At 37.2% G+C, this 16768-nt stretch overlaps 1 protein-coding gene across 3 annotated transcripts in view; it reads left to right on the forward strand.

Moving 5' to 3' along the window:
• The window catches only part of DCLK2 (doublecortin like kinase 2), an 89305-nt gene that overhangs the window by 69204 nt on the left and 3333 nt on the right, over nucleotides 1–16768 (forward strand). For all 3 annotated transcript variants that reach the window (XM_009482960.2, XM_075708829.1, XM_075708830.1), the window contains 8 exons: nucleotides 3248–3305; nucleotides 7034–7153; nucleotides 8377–8523; nucleotides 10786–10919; nucleotides 12221–12298; nucleotides 13840–13936; nucleotides 15198–15278; nucleotides 16470–16586. In XM_009482960.2, coding sequence (XP_009481235.2) covers nucleotides 3248–3305; nucleotides 7034–7153; nucleotides 8377–8523; nucleotides 10786–10919; nucleotides 12221–12298; nucleotides 13840–13936; nucleotides 15198–15278; nucleotides 16470–16586 — 832 coding nt within the window. The remainder of the gene's footprint in view (nucleotides 1–3247; nucleotides 3306–7033; nucleotides 7154–8376; nucleotides 8524–10785; nucleotides 10920–12220; nucleotides 12299–13839; nucleotides 13937–15197; nucleotides 15279–16469; nucleotides 16587–16768) is intronic.

The raw sequence follows: 16768 nt of genomic DNA on the forward strand, positions 1-16768 counted from the left end.
AGAGGTAACCATCTTCCACAAGTATTGGTCCAATGTTTTCTTTAGACCTCCTCTTGCTATTAACAGACTTAAAAAAGCCCTTCTTGTTCTCTGAAACAACACTGGCCAGTTTCAACTGTAATTGAGCTTTGTCCTTTTGTGTCTTTTCCCCGCATATACAAACCATCGCTCAGTGATCTTTCTGTGAAGCTTGACCTCACTTCCAGAGATGATACAATTTCATTTTCCTCTTGAGCTCCATGAGGAGTTCCCTGTTCAGCCAAGCTGGTCTTCTGCCCTGCTTACTTGACTTACGACACAGTGGGATTGCCTGCTCCTGTGCTTCTAAGAGGTGGTTCTTAAAGACTGACCAGCAATCGTGGACTCCTGAGCCCTCAAAAGCAGATTCCCAGGGTACTCTGCTAAATAGCTCCCTGAATAGCTTAAAGTTTGCTTTCTTGAAATCCAGCATAGCAGCTCTGCTGTCCTTTCTTCTCATTGCACCAAAAATTTTAAACTCAACCATTTCATGATCACTGTGGCCAAGACAGACACCTACCATCACATCCCCCACAAGTCCGTCTCTATTCACAAATAGCAAGTCTAGGAGGGCGCCTTTCCTAGTTGGCTCACTGAGTAACTGTGACAAGAAGTTATCTCCTACAAACTTCAAGAATTTCCAATACCTGCTTGTCATAGCAGTATCATGTTCCCAGCTGATGTCTGGGAAGTTGAAATCTCCCAAAGGACATGGGCTGCTGATCCAGAAATTTCTCCTAATGGCCTATAGAATAACTCATCTGTGCTTACATCCTGGCTGGGTGATTGGCAGTAGACATGCACTACAACATCTCCTTTGTTTTCCATCCCCCTAATCCTCACCCAGAGGTTCTTAACCACATCATCACTGTAAGGGCTGTACAATCAAATGTCTTCCTTACGTATAGTGCTACACCTCCACCTTGCGTGCCCTGCCTGTCCCTCCTGAACAGCCTGTAGCTCTCCATTCCAGCATTGTAATCATGGGATTCATTCCACCAAGTCTCACTAATACCTATGATATTGTAGCTCTGAGAGCTGACCAATGCTTCTAGTTTATCCTGTTTGTTTCTCATACTGTCTGCGTTGGTGTACGAGCATTTCAGACATGCTCCTGAGCCCTCCATGCTCCCAGGAGCAGTGTAAACGCTCCCACTAGCACTGCCACCCTCAGGCGATGCCATGCCACCCCTTGGCTTACCTACTGCAATCCTGTTGGTATCCCCTTCCCGCACTGATTCTAGTTTAAAGCTCTCTCGATCAGCCCTACCAGCTTATGCCCAAAGGTACGTTTTCCCCATCAGGACAGGTGGATCCCATCAGGCCCCAGCATACCTTGTCTCTCGAAGTCTCTTCTAACAACCTTCCAATTTTTTTTTTTTAAAAAGTAAAATTAAACTTTAAAATCTAGTTTTATATTTGATCCAATCTTTCTATTTAGTGAAGCATTATTAAATGAATTGTACATAAAATAAATGTGCAGCAATAGTTGCTAATAATAACAATGAGAGAGAAAATGCCAACTATAAATGCTTGTCTCTTAATTCCTATTAATTATTATACTTCATTTCTAATAGTGTTGTGCTTAGAAGCCTTAGGCGTGGAGCCAGGATCCTATTATACTAGCTGTTCTACAAAAAGAGTAAGATGGTGTCTTTTGTAAAGGGTGCCTATATGTCTGTATATGAAGACATGAGTCAACAGATGGACGCTGACAGCTAGACAGAAGAATACCAGAAACCTGTCAGACAATACTGGTGTATGATAGGCAGTGGGATTAGCACACAAATTATGTGGATGATATCCAGGGTTTTTTCTTAGGCGCTATAGTAAAGGATATTTGCAAGAGGGATTTGAAGTTGGTTGATGAATTGGCTTTGTGAATGTTAACTCCTCTTTCTATATAGCATAAGTGCCGAAGGTTTACTAACTGGGTTTTGCTGATCAGTTGTTTGCAGGCTTTCAGATAATGCACTTAATTTAGTATAATGCATAAATTGTGACTCTGAATTGCATACTGTATTCATAGTAGATTTTACATCAGGTCTCTAATGTTAGAGGATGACATTTCACAGATACCATTTAGATAACACTTCTATCTAAAGACTAGATCAGGTTGTAACTATGACAACCTCACAGATACAGCTGCACTTTCAGAGCAGAGATTCTCTACTGCATTTTTTTCAATAATGGATAAATTGAATGTGAGACAGTAATTCAGTTGCTTTTTTTTAAATTTTTTATTTTGACTAGTTGTATCTAATGCCAAAAGTACAGTGAAAATTAATCTGGAAGCTTAAAAACATGCCTGACTTGCTTTTGTAACTGCCTCCAGTGTTTTTTACCATACATGCTAGTGGTGTTCTGATGCACACTGGAGTCTGTAGGTGCTGACACAAGACAAAATAGTAGCAACAGGGTCTTATGGCATATTCTTTTGGTTTTTAATTCATCATTAATATAAGTAGTAATGTCTTCTTTGTTTAAAAAAAAAATTCATTTGTGTTGCTTTTTTCTCTCATTTTCTCCCCTTCTGGAGAAATGGAAAAGATTTTTATTGCTTAAAGGGACAAAAGACAAACAAGAACTCCTTTCTGTGAGAGTATTTACTGAAACAGTAATCCTTTTTACTTTGTATATAATCACCCTCTTAAATGTCATGAGACTTTAGATGACTGCTATAGAATTCTATAGAATACTTAAAAAAAAAAAAAAAAAAAAAAAGAAATAGAAAAGGTCAAAATTAGAGCCTAATAAATTCTGTGGGATTTTAGATTAGTCTGTAATGAACTATGGGTTTTTAGCTCTGCTGAATCCTATTGAATTTTTCCACTAGGGTGTCAATCTTTCTTCTGCTCACTTACACATAAATGTGTATCATTTTATCTTTAAAGCCTACCAGTTGAACAAAGCAAAGTGGAAGGCTCAAGACAAATTTTGCATGTTGCATTAAAGAAGTGACAGAGAATTGTCCTAGGTCACAGAAGAATGAATTGCAGCTGGAGCCTGAGATTAATACACAAAGTGAGCTAGGTTGTTGTAGTCAGGGAAACAGCAGGCGCAAATGCTGCTGAGAAAACAAAAAGCAAAATCAAGTCTGTTCTGTGAATTTTCTGTCAGCAACCTCCATGGGCCAAGCTATTCTGTTATGATGATGTATATTCTTGCAGATAATGCCACAATTTGTTGACCAGTTTCTAATTAATGGTTCTCATATTTTTCTTGCTAGATCCACAGGAAAGGAGTTTGCACTGAAGATCATAGACAAGGCTAAATGCTGTGGAAAGGTAGCGTACAACAATTTGCATGTATAAGAAAAATAGCAGAAACAGCACTAGCAGCTGCTCATTAGTGGTAAATGGTGGGTGTGTTTGGGTTTTCTGACTATTTTCAGAATATCTGTTTAACAGGATGATAATGTATCCAAGAAGTAGATAATAAAAGTAGTGAGTGTTAGTCTACTAGATAATAGAGTAAAAACCAAGCGAATTGTCAGCTATTTTATTGGACTAACAAAGAAAATGCTAATATGTGTCCAAAATGAAATCAGAAGAGAAACGGCCAAAATATATTAGAAAGATTTTGATCTGTAAAATATGAGAGGAATTTTGCAGCTATGTGTGTATTTACATAATTCCCATCCCTCTCTGCCTTGTACATGCTCCTTTTATATGCAGAACATGGATTTGGAAAGAAATTTTCACAACCATTTATTTCTGTTTATGTAGTTTTACCATCCTGTATAACAAAGATCTCTTAACAAGAGAGTTCCTTAAACTTTCTTTTTAATTCAAGCTCAAAAATAAAAAGTCCAAAATTGTCTCTCCAGCAGAACAGCATGTTCGAAGCAAATATCTGAGAGTGTAATAGACCTCTCTTCACCTTCCTCTCAAATTTTAAAAAAGGAAGAAAAAAACCCAGCCCACAGCTAAGAATGTAGACTAAGTGTTGGAATAGATAACAACAAATAAAATGCTTCTATTTTCACTGCTTTGCAATACCTTAAAAACAAAGTGCTCTTGAGGAACTTATGAATCAAATGTATCATAGTGTTAGCTAAAAGAACACTGAGGGCACAGTATTAATTAGCAATTAAATTCTGGATTAAAGTCTCTTTGAGAGTAGGAAATATGCCATTCTCTCAAGGGTGACTGAAAAGATGGAGTTTTTTGATGCAAACACCTTGGGGTTTTTTCTGTAAATGATCACACTGAAATAATTCTAGAGGTAACTTTGCAACCCAGTCAGGGTTTTAATTCAAAGGTAGGCTAGCCTTTGTGTCAGTTACATAGAGTAACTGCTCTGAAGTGTCATTCAGAGCTTCAAATGCTGAATGTGACCTTGTAGGAAGATGCAGCAAGTCTGTATGACATTCATTGTATGGTAACGAGCTGTATGTTACTGTACACTAATGCATTACTTGTCGTGATGACTTTCTTTAAGTAGAGGTCCTCAAACAGAAATGTTTTATCTATGCAGATTTTAATTGTGTATTAGGTGCTAGGAGATGAGTGTTTCCGCCTCCCCATCACTTTATCTCATATTCTCTGGGTTTATTTAAGGGAAAATTTAGAAAGGAATCTTGAAAATGTATAACCACAAGAAAAAGTGCTGGAATTGCCTTTTTGAGATTCAAATGTTGCCATTTCTTTGGCTGTGGGAAGGGCGACTCAGTGTGTTTCACTGCAAAAGAAAACTTTTGGGTGATGTGTACAGCTTGCAACTTTACATGTTTTTTATTACTTGTCTGAGTCAGCTGCTCTAGGCATCATAAATCGGAATGGTCCAGAGGTAGACAATCCATTTTACACAGCAGAGTTTAGACATATTTTCTATTTATTATTCTCACTACTTTAAAACAAACAAAAAAAATCAGCCCCATGGAGGCATACTTGTCTGTTTTGAAAGGACCTGTGTCTGTGTAGCTACATACAGATGTATGTGTATGTACAAACAGAGGACTGTTGTTAGGGAGATGTTTATACAGTGGCAGAACTGTCCAGGAAGAATTCCAACAAAGAAAAAAATTAAATTTTACTACAGCTGAGTCCTTCCTCACTCCATTTCACATGCCAACATAAGCCCACCCATCTAGCCTAAATATGCATGACTTGCATGTTGCTCACTGCTCTCTAGCAGTTTATCTTGGATGTCTTAAAACTTGAACACACCGACTAATGTATTTTCCACAAGCAGCTTAAAGGTTCATTATACAATAATTTCTCTGTAAATAAATCATATTAATGTAGACTGAAATTTATATTGCACCATCCAGAAGAATGTTATAAGAAGTCTGAGAATGTTTTTTTTTTTACATGACAAAAAACAGTGGGGTGGTTGAAAATAACTAACTATGTACTAGTCAGCATTTTGAGGACAGGTATTAAAACAGTAGCTCAACAACATTTTGGAGACTTTTTAAAAACATATTATTATTGTTTATTTTAAATAAACATTACTTATGCCTGAGCTTTATTTAAAGCAATTAACAATTTAGTCAAGTGAAACAAAGAAAGCACAGGTAAAGCTATTGTGCCTTAGTTGTAATTAATGGATGTAATAAATTTAATGTTATCTGTTCTTTAGGTAGAAAAAGCTATAATAAGAGTCTAGTTTTTACTTGGACTCTTAACGCCAGTTTTGAATTTACAGGCTTCCATCTATAAGGCTTAGTATGCTGTGTCTGTTCACTTTGGTCTGTTGATGAGATTCAGCATTGTGTTTAACAAAATTGCTTCATGTTTGTTTGCTTTTTTTCCTCCAGAGCACTTTGCTTGGAGCAGGCATATGTTTGCTCAGAATGACAATTGATGCTCTTTCAAACTGAATTTCAAAGGTGTGACTGTTTAACCCATGTATGCCGCACCATACTCACGAAATGAGATGCACACGTGGCATGTGGTTTCTGAGTTACATAGCCACATAAAGCTTTGGCAAAACCACAATGCATCCATAAATAACCCTGGAAATTGAAGGTGAAGTAGCATAAGATCTTCTATCACTGCCTATGCACAGTGCGTCACATCTACTTCTACTGCTCTGCTCACAAATGCATGAAGTGCATGCTACTAAATCAGTGCATTAAACATGAATAAGTTCCAAGTCCAGCGAGATGATTTGTTATCTGCCAGAGTGTAAGGAAACTAGTGTTTTATGCAGACATTTTTGCTTATTTTGCAGTGAACCTAAACAGTATCTGTATTCCAATATTTATAAAGGAAAATGCAAATCATTCTTCACATGAAAGGGGCATGTAATTTTCCTCGTTCTCCAGTGTTAACCAAGTGCTAAGATGTTCTAGAAAACAAAACATTCTGGAACTAATTTGTTCTTGAAACCCATTACTTCCTCAGAAGTATAAGGAAGGGGAAATTAAACTCAAGCTGTGTGCTGTTAAGCTGTTGGAGCCACAACGACTTAACTGAGCTATTACATATTTTGCAGATTGTAAATCTGAACATACATATGAAATGAACTGAAATCCATAACCAAAGTAGTTACAATGTTTTTCCTGTGTATAATCCACAATGTTTTTAAAAAATAAAGTCCTTGAAAATAAATCCTAGGTAATCTGTCCTTGAGTAACCTACACTAAATGAGAGGTGAAGGCTGGAGAGGATCAAGAACATGTTAACTGTTGATGGGGGGTGGCAGGTTACAATGATTCAGCTCTGGGGCCAGGCGGCCTGAACTTAATTTCACCTCATAATACTCACATAAGAATATAATCTGCACTTCCTGAATTGCTGTCACATTCTGGGGTCTTTTTTCAGAGATATCCCATTGGTTATGTGTGTGAAATATGGTATTTAAAATTAAATTTAGTCAATGATGAAGTACAGTTAGGCTAAAATAGAAGTTTAACATCCAGCATCTGACAATAACCCTCTACTATATAAATTAAACAGCAAAAAGGGTGCTCACTGATCAAGTGATCAGTGGTCAGCTGATCAAAGGAAAAGTATTGGCAATTTTATGTCTGTTCAGATAAACTTCCGTCCTCTTTTCTGAAAAGGAACACTTGATTGAAAATGAGGTGTCTATTCTGCGTCGAGTGAAGCATCCAAATATCATTATGCTTATAGAGGAAATGGACACACAGACAGAACTCTACCTGGTGATGGAGCTGGTCAAGGTAAGACTGAGGAGATTTAGGAGACTTTTTCTTTTTTTTTTTTTTTTTTTTTTTAAAAATTCTCTGTGTTGGTGTGATATCTGAGAAGTACCAGGAACATTAAGAACAGCAACACTGTATATCAGCTTCATTGGCATGTCAGATACAAATAATGTATGTCATCACTTTTTATTTCTGTCTGAAAACATTGTTAGATTCGAGTCCCTGTAGAATGGTTGCCAGCCTGGGAAACCTCTAAAAAAAGTCTGTAGTTGCTGAATTTGTAATTTCTGTAGTCTACCCATTTCTCTTCCTTTCTAGACATCATTTTTATATAGTAGAGGCTTTTTTGGTTTTAAGACAGTCTTTTTTTATATTTTAATACACCACCTTCTTGGCCTGTATTTCCTGAATTGCTGCTTCTCTTCCACGTGTATTTGAAATGCTTGGAATGCCACCCACAGCTCAGACAGATCACTCCTACAGATGTATCCAGGGTAACCATCATAGAGACACCCACGTAAAATTTGTTGCAATGACTGGAAACGCTATATCAGTAACTTGCTTACATGTTGTTATGTATTCAAAGAGGAACAGGGCATCTAAAATCAGAGGCTGCACAACTGGCACATTCAGAAATCACCTGTAGGTTCTGCACTTCGGTGTATCATAGAATCGTAGAATCATTTAGGTTGGAAAAGATCATGCTTATGTTGTTTGTCCTCTTCAGCTATATTTATTTGATATTTCTGCAATATCTACAGAAATTCCAATTTGCAGTTCATTACAATTGCTGAATATTTGTTACAATAGGCTTTTTATTATTGGGCTGATTTATATTACTTTAGGCTTTATTCAAAATCAGGGCTGGTTTTTGCTATGTGAGGGTATTATATTGATAAGAAGAAGAAAAGGGAAACTCTATGCCTGTACCTGTGGGTAATATAAATGAGTGATCAAAGGTAGGAAGATCAACAGAATGAAATCAAGACAGAGAAGAGCTGTGATTTGCCCAAACTCAGACACCAGAAGCCTGGAGTACAGCTGAGAATTTAATGTAAATGACCCAAGTCCCACTCTAGTATCTTGGTGACAAGATCATGATTCCGCAAAATAATATTTTTACTGTTTAATAGGCATTTCAGAGTGCCCTTTGTAAAGGAAGATTTTACGCAGCTTTTTTATGAAATATCATCGTCTTAATTATTTTTATGTAGTGATCTATTATCTTCCCATTACTTTAGGGAGGAGATCTATTCGATGCTATCACTTCTTCTACAAAATATACAGAGCGAGATGGGAGTGCAATGGTCTACAATCTAGCCAGTGCACTCAAATACCTTCATGGTCTCAACATTGTGCACAGAGACATCAAGCCAGAAAATCTCCTGGTATGTCCCATTTATTTTCTAATATTTTCTCTTACTTTGTTCTCATTAATTAATGCAAATGCTTGTATATAATGTCAAGGAGCTGAGCAGAGAACAGCAGGAATATTAATTTAGAGTGAGTATATATGAAATAAATCTTCTGCCATGAGATAGCAATCACCATAACCCGAGTGAGCTGTGCCCAAACCTGTCCTTAGACTTATCTTTATTTACATTTTGATTGGCTGCCATTTGGATAAGCAGGAGTATTGTCTCACAAAACAATGAATTTTAAAGCTATGTCGATGAATTATTTATTACAGTTTGGAAGTGGGAGAAAAAGTGGGCTGAGTGCCATTTCTTTGAATGATCACATGGTTATCTCAAGCAATTTTTTTTTCTTTTTCTTTCACTGTCATAGTAGGAACATCTTTCTGATAATTTACCAATATTCTAGCCATGAATTAACTCTATACATACATTTATTTTGTCCTAGCGGACTGACTACTTTTGTTTTCAGCAGAGACATAAAATAACTGTGTTGACAAGAATTACCATGAAGTCTGCTTTGGGAACTGCTTAGACTACAGTTCACAGAATGGGAACAGTATGCTATCTTGCTTATATGCAGAGGTTATACTTACGTATTACATATTGGGTATTAGATATTACATGTCATGCACTGAACAAACAGGGCCATAATCTCCCCTGCTTGAGCCACTGTCATCAGGAATGCTAGTAGCATTCATCAACACTTGGTAGGCATTTCTCAAAAGCCTTCTGTGGTGTTTGTCAATCCTGTTTAATGAGGTTGCGTCTGGAGTAGGAGTCATGGCTTATCCCAGACCAGATTTTGAACTATTACAAGGATAGGGCTACAAGCTGAAAATATTTTCCAATTAATAGTCAATTCTTTCCCAACTAATTCCACTGACAGTGTTTAGCAATTTAAATAAGCCCTCAGACAAATTAGATTGTTTAGCAAAAGGAAAGAGGGGGGGAGGTTCTCCTGGAAAATGCAGTCACAGCAACATGGCACTTAAGAGAAAGAAAATGAAGGTGGGAGTCTTACTTATTATCAGTGCATCTTCAAACACAGCCAGTCCAAAGAAATTTTAAGCTCTCATTAGTGATTGAATCAGTTATAAATAGGCACAAATGTCCTCTGCCTAGAAAGGCTAAAGAGATTACTCAACAGATGCAAATCTTATTCACTGTGATTGACAGCAGCAGAATGTTAACATTGAATGTAAATGCAAATTATTCCCATCAGTTGCTACCTATAATTGCAAGTAGTTCTTTTGCACAGGGTCATCCAGCTGTCTGAATTACGTTCTCTTTACTAGTCATGCATTTAAAAATACAACCTCTAAGAGTAATAGCAGATATGAAGGTGTTATATCAAGGAGAACAAGTGTTTCCATTAAATATATGAATTACACAGGGGAATGAAGGAAGGTATTGCTGCCTTAGCAGTATTCAGTTGTTTGAGGAAACCAAATAAATCCAGCCATTCTGGAGATTCTGGTATCCTACATTCTAGAAACTAGATTCTGTTGAAATCGTGTTAACACAAACATTTTACTTTAAGAACAAAACCGAGATTAATTTATTAGAGATAATTGCTGTTGGTCTGGTTTGATTTACTATCACTGTTGCATAACACTTTTCTTCCTATTAAAATTTAGCTTCTTTCATCAACAAAATGACTCAGAACAAAATGTGCTAGATTCTTTATGGGGCTTTTGGGAAGATGCACTTGGGTCTGCACAGAAACCTAAACACTTCTTAGTCAGCTTTCTCACTCCTGTACCAAACTTGCCTAGACTAAGCTTAGGGAGGACATTTGCCTATGAAATATCCAGCATGCTGACTGACTAGATTTATGCTAAGTTAGAGATGTTAAACAAATCTGATTGTAGCTGACAATCCCATTTTAAACTCTAAGTCCCAATCAAATGGAAGTATAGTATTATCTTTTTCTTAATATATTTAAAACTTCTCAGCATTCTAGGATTGGGTTTTGTTTTCCCCCCTCTTTGGTTGCCTGAGGCTATATCATGGTCTGACCTACATAGCTGGCAGACAAGCTCCATTGAACACTAGCTCCAGCTGCACTGTGGTAATCAATGACCTTACCATTTTTCTCTTCTTTCCCTACAGGGCTATGGAAGTTACATCTTTTTCCTGTATCCTCTGTGTGATGCTTATTATTTTCCAAACAAATTAAAGGATTTTAAAAATTCAGATGTTCTCATTCTGTGTTTATTTTGCTGATTCTAGGTATGTGAGTATCCAGATGGAACCAAGTCTTTGAAGCTAGGAGACTTTGGACTGGCGACTGTGGTTGAAGGACCTTTATATACTGTCTGTGGTACACCCACATATGTGGCTCCAGAAATCATTGCAGAGACAGGGTGAGGATGACTGACTAAGACATAGGTCTTGTAACCAGTTATTTCTGGCAGGTAACTCCTCACGGTTATAGGAACTAGAATGCTTTAATAGGGTGGTCCTCCATCTTTTTGTAACTAACCACCTATAAGAAAACAGGCATCATTCAGTTCCTCAAAGAGGCCAGTTTCCTTGCTCACCCTGCTCCCAGAATTCACTTTTACCTCCTTACCATCTCCCTAGAACAACCACTGGGGCAGTGGAGTTTATTGGTTTGTGTTCCCTGCCTTACCTCACTGTTGAGAGCCCATCGTACCAGCCGTGGTAGCTGCTTGGGGAAAAAGGGAGAAGCAAAACACCGTATTCATGTTAGAAACAGAATAATTTCCACTGGAAGAGACTCCAGAGGTCACCTAGTCTGGTCTGATTAGATCATGTTGATTCAAGTGACGTTGTTTGGGTGATGCATACTATTTACTAACTGTTGGTTTAATTAAACAACCTCATTTTTCTGTATTTAAGAAGTGGTTGCATAAATACAAAATAATTTTGTAAAATGGTAGAATTTCACAAGTTGTCTTTCCTTTTAGACCTATTAGACCTCCATTCCATCCTAGCTGACCCTTGCCATAGCTGTGACCATTCTGAATTTGGTATTCCTAATGGAGGGGAGGTTTGTTGTATTGTTTCAAGCATTGTTCAGTGCATTTGTCATTTGTCATTTTGTCGAAATATTTCACAGCTGCAGTGAGCTCAAACATCAAAGGGTACTTCATTGGCATGTTTTATATTTTTGACAAACTGAATCTACTGGATAGAAAAGAATAGGAAAAAAGACCTCTTTTTGACCTCTAGTGTTTTAATTTCTATGCTTTAAAAGCAAAGTGCAGTTCTTTTTCCCTGTGTTACTCAAGAGACTGGAGAATTGGTATCTTTCTTGTTGCTTAGCAACACATGATAACCTTAGCAATAGTTACTCCAGTATGGGGACTGAGAAGGCACATCCTTGTCTTTTATCATTACTGATTCTGTATTGGGAAACCTTGACACTGAATTGAATCTGAGTATATTCAGAAGACCCTGGAGAGCCTTGAGGCTTATGGAAAAAAAAAAATCAATGAAAAATGGTGTTATCATGGTTTCCTTAAAGACTGTGAAAGAAGATAAGTAAAATGATGCTTAGGTACAAAATGCATTTCCACATCCTCAGAAAGTAACTTGTAACAGATTCTCAATATATATTCATGTAAATGTAATCAATTGTTTGATTGGAATGACACTTTTTTTTTAATCTAGCACAAGTAACACAGCCTTGTTTTCTCAGATATGGCTTAAAGGTGGATATTTGGGCTGCAGGTGTGATCACATACATACTGTTATGTGGATTTCCACCTTTTCGCAGGTGAGTGTCCCTGTATGTCAAAGGGAAAACTAATAAAGAACCAAGTTCTTTCTGAGCAAGTCTTACCTATCTCAGTGAAGAAGGCCTCCTGGGACAAGAAAATGGATTAGATTGACACATTTTCTTTACCTTTTTGTTCCTTTTTAAAATTGTTTTAATTGTCCCTCTTGTCAGCATTTGGGATCAATTTTATTTACTTATTTTTCTAGAGGAGCAACTGGTTTACTGCTGTGTGCAGGGATATGGTGGTTGTGAGGGCAGTTTCTTTCCCTTTTGTCTATGTGTATCCCAGTTCAATGAACGTGTATATTTTGCCCTCTAGTGTTTCTGCTTGGACACAGCAGCTTACTGGTTTGTAGTGTTGAGGATGAAGGTAAATGGTAAACTGAGGTGAGCGGAAGAATTCGCTTATATTGCATTTTTTACCTTGTTAATCTTTTTGGTAAGTGTCATATGAGTGACAGAGTTTGCAAACATGATTCTTGCTACTTAATGTCACAATATGTATGAGTTCTACTGAAAATCAAATGGATATGCTTTGTGCCTCAGCAATTTTTTTGCCAGGGAATGAGAAAGAATTAGGACATTTTAATAGGAATTCTCCTCTTAACTTATAAGTTATTTGTGCACAGTCTGTTTGTCCATTTTTACAGCAAAATACTTAGTTTATAACTAAAAATCAGCAGACTGAATAATTTGCAAAGAATACAATATAAACAATTGTCAATGGAAAAATTATAATTCAGTTTAGGTATTTCTTTCTTTTTTGCATGTGGTTAGTTCATATTTAAAACTGAAAACATGTTTTGAAAGATATATTTACAAACAAGTGGCAATTTTTTTGAATAGAGTTTGGGGGTTGGGCATGGAGAATGTCCATACCATGCTATTAGAATCAGGTCTTAACCAAGGTTAAATAAATATTTATTGCAAAACTAACCCAGGAGGTAAATTGTTTATCACACAAATAGGTTGGGTGGATGTTCACAGCGGTTAGGGCCAACGAACAGAGGTTAAAAACCAAAATCCTACAGCCACTGATGCCTGAATATTCATGATCCCATGCTTTTGATACAAAAGTACTTATCCTTTCAATATCAGTAGCCTGCCAATACTCAGTAAACTAAATGTATCGTGTTTTCCATACCTCCTCTTTGGATTTTGAAAAGACTCCTGTTGTGATAGTTTTAACAGAAGAGGCTCATTTCACTACACTTCTTGCCCCTATCGTATGCTTTCTGTAGCAGGTCGTTTAGAACTAGGCTGGCAAGTGACACATTTTTTTAATCACCTTTCCTGTTTCTATATGTTAGCTATGCAGTCTCTATTCCAGTGGAAGTCCTATCACCTCAATATATTAGTTTTTCTGTTCTCCTCACTCCTGACAGCATAACTATGGAAAACACCTCAGAAGTGCTGCCATTATATAAGCTTGCAAATTCTGCATGATAATTTCTGTTCCATCCCCAAAAGTCAAGTTAAAAATTTGCATGACAAATTGACTTCTTTCTCATGATCTTTTTCATTATGCTGTTCTACAGTGAAAACAACCTTCAGGAAGACCTCTTTGATCAGATACTTGTTGGGAAGCTGGAATTTCCTTCTCCCTACTGGGATAACATCACTGATTCAGCAAAGGTACTGATATGTTTTCCAACCTGAAATAGTGTTTCTGACAAGCCACTGAAAAGACTGTGCTGTGTGGGCAAGGCAGAATAGAAGATTAAGAATGGACTCTTACCCACTCTTCCAGCTGCTGTGCTTTTTAGTTAGCTTAACATTGCTTGATGAAAGCTCAGGTTTTGCAGGCTGTCATGTTGTTGTCTGAGTAAGTGTAGCAGAATGCCAAGTGCATTCAGTGAACATCACATGCTATTCAGTTTACTTAATGATGAACTATTATAGAAAGTTCAGTGGTTCAGCTGTAAAATAAGTATGTGTCTGAATTTTTCCCTCCTATCACTCTTTTTTTCTTTTTTTAAGAAAAATTATTGCACTGTGGACTGAATGCAATTGACATAATTTGTTCTATTATACTTGAGCCAGTTGTTAGAACTTTTCAAGAGGTACAGCCAGCTTGATTTGCATTGCTTAATAGTTCTTGTGTTATCACTGCCATTTGTGTTTAAAATGATTGTGTCTGTAGGATAAGGTTTCCAATTTTTAAGCCCCACTTCTCAAGCTAATTAAGCTCTGAATGATATCTGAGGACTCTAATTAGCAAGTGGAGATTATTGCATTTTTTCTGCATTTCCCAAGCTCCAGTCATGTCAGACTCTTCCAGACATGCATTCAAGGCCCTCAATCTTGGTACTAAAGGTGACATTTCACTTCAGACTTGCACAGGCTAAATAACTTGGCTGGTTGGGAAACCTCTCAGTTAGGTACGTTATTACAGAATAGAATCATAGAATCATTTAAGTTGGAAAAGAGCCTTAAGATCATCTAGTCCAACCGTTAACCTAACACTATTAAGTCCACTACTAAACCATGTCCCTAAGCACCACATCTACACGGCTTTTAAATACCTCCAGGGATGGCAACTCAACCGCTTCCCTGGGCAGCCTCTGCCAATGCTTGACAACCCTTTCAGTGAAGAATTTTTTCCTAATATCCAATCTAAACCTCCCCTGGCGCAACTTGAGGCTGTTACCTCTCATCCTGTTGCTTGTTCCTTGGGAGAAGAGACTGACACCCACCTCACTACAACCTCCTTTCCACTAACATCTCACTGGTATGACTGGTTCTGCTATCAGTGTAAGCCGGTCTTTTTTTCACCCAGGTAGCAAGAAAATTGCACTGAGAACAACTTGGTTCCACAATGTTTTCCATTGTAATGTCCTTCCCCACTCTCCTCAAACTCTTTATTTTTCTTTTCTTTCTTTTTTTTTTAATAAAGGAGTTAATTAGCCTGATGTTACATGTGAATGCTGAAGCCCGATATACAGCAGCACAGATCCTAAGCCATCCCTGGGTGTCAGTGAGTAAATTACATTTTACTTGTCTCTGATATTAAACCTGTAAATCTAACCCATTAAAGTGTAGTTTTCAGAAGCAGCACCACAATTCTATGCTCATTTATGTTTACTGACCCACTAGTCCCGTTTCCACATGAAAGAGAACAAGAATCTTAAGTTAGACTTCAGCTCTGACAGCACTGTTAGCTTCTGTGCTCTGAAAGAATAGAGTGAAGGATATCACTTGCTGACTGATTAGAAGGTGTTGGGGGTTGCTATAACCCTGCTTAAGCATAACACACCAGGCAGATGTGTGACTTGGGCATCTTTTTTGTTATTTCGCATTTGACCTAGAAAACAGTAATCTCAAACGTGTATGTGGAAGCATTGTTGTGCCTGTTGGAATCTTACTTGCTGCAATGCTACTGCAATCTCATGTTTCTTGAAGCACTTCAAGCTTCATAAGAGAAATAAAATTAGCAAATAAAATACCCAATTTAACATAGGCACTAAGCTGATAACTGTGGGGTCCTTCATCTCTTTGGTCAGCAGCAATGGGGAACACCAAAGTGCATGGCTTATTGATTTAAAATCAGTTCATTATTAATAAATACTAGGTTTACATGTACATAGTCAATGTTTATTTCTACATGTATGGTAAAAGAGGGACTGAATATGATCTATGGAGTTCCCCTCAAACAAGAGAGGACAACTATAATGAGTGCGTCTATGCATAACAGCTTCTCTCAAATGTATTTATGGCACTGTATAATGCCATATATAATGCCATAATATAACACTTAGGACATGATGGACTATTTAAAATGCTGATTTAAAAGAAAGTCAAATGACAAATATGCTTTTTAACATTATTTCAAGCATGTCATTTTTAACATGCTTGAATCAAACTTGTGGCTTATAATTGTGGGACAAATCAATGGACTGAAAGTATACAGTGTCACATGGCATTTTAAGAAACAGAAGTTCATACATAAAATAGTGGTTGCTACGTTCCTTTCCTCTGTAATTTGTCTTAACCCATATCTCATGCGGCAGAGGGCATTCACTTTTGGGCTGCCTGTCTGAACATTTACTATGCATTAAGAAGCAGGAAGTACCTGAGGATAATAGAAAACTTCTCTTTTACTCAATTACATTCAAACATACTTTTGGGTTTTTTTCCTAACTTGAATATTGCATTTATTATTATACAGGATGATGCTTCCCAGGAGAATAATATGCAAGCTGAAGTAACAGGTAAACTGAAGCAGCACTTTAATAACACCCTACCCAAGCAAAATAACACATCTGCTGGGGTTTCTGTCATCATGGTAAGAGAAATGAACATTTTTATACATTCATATTATACTTTGCATATTTTCCTAACAGTGCTCTATGAGCATGTGTGGTGCAAGAATAGCAAAAGCAAAGCTAGAATAGTCTCTAATTCTAGTCTTTATTTGTGTATAGTGTGGATTGTCTCACCATCACTTGAGAGCAACCAAGTCTATCA

This window comes from Pelecanus crispus, chromosome 4 (assembly GCF_030463565.1).
Source record: "Pelecanus crispus isolate bPelCri1 chromosome 4, bPelCri1.pri, whole genome shotgun sequence".
In the NCBI taxonomy this organism is placed as follows: Eukaryota; Metazoa; Chordata; class Aves; order Pelecaniformes; family Pelecanidae; genus Pelecanus; species Pelecanus crispus.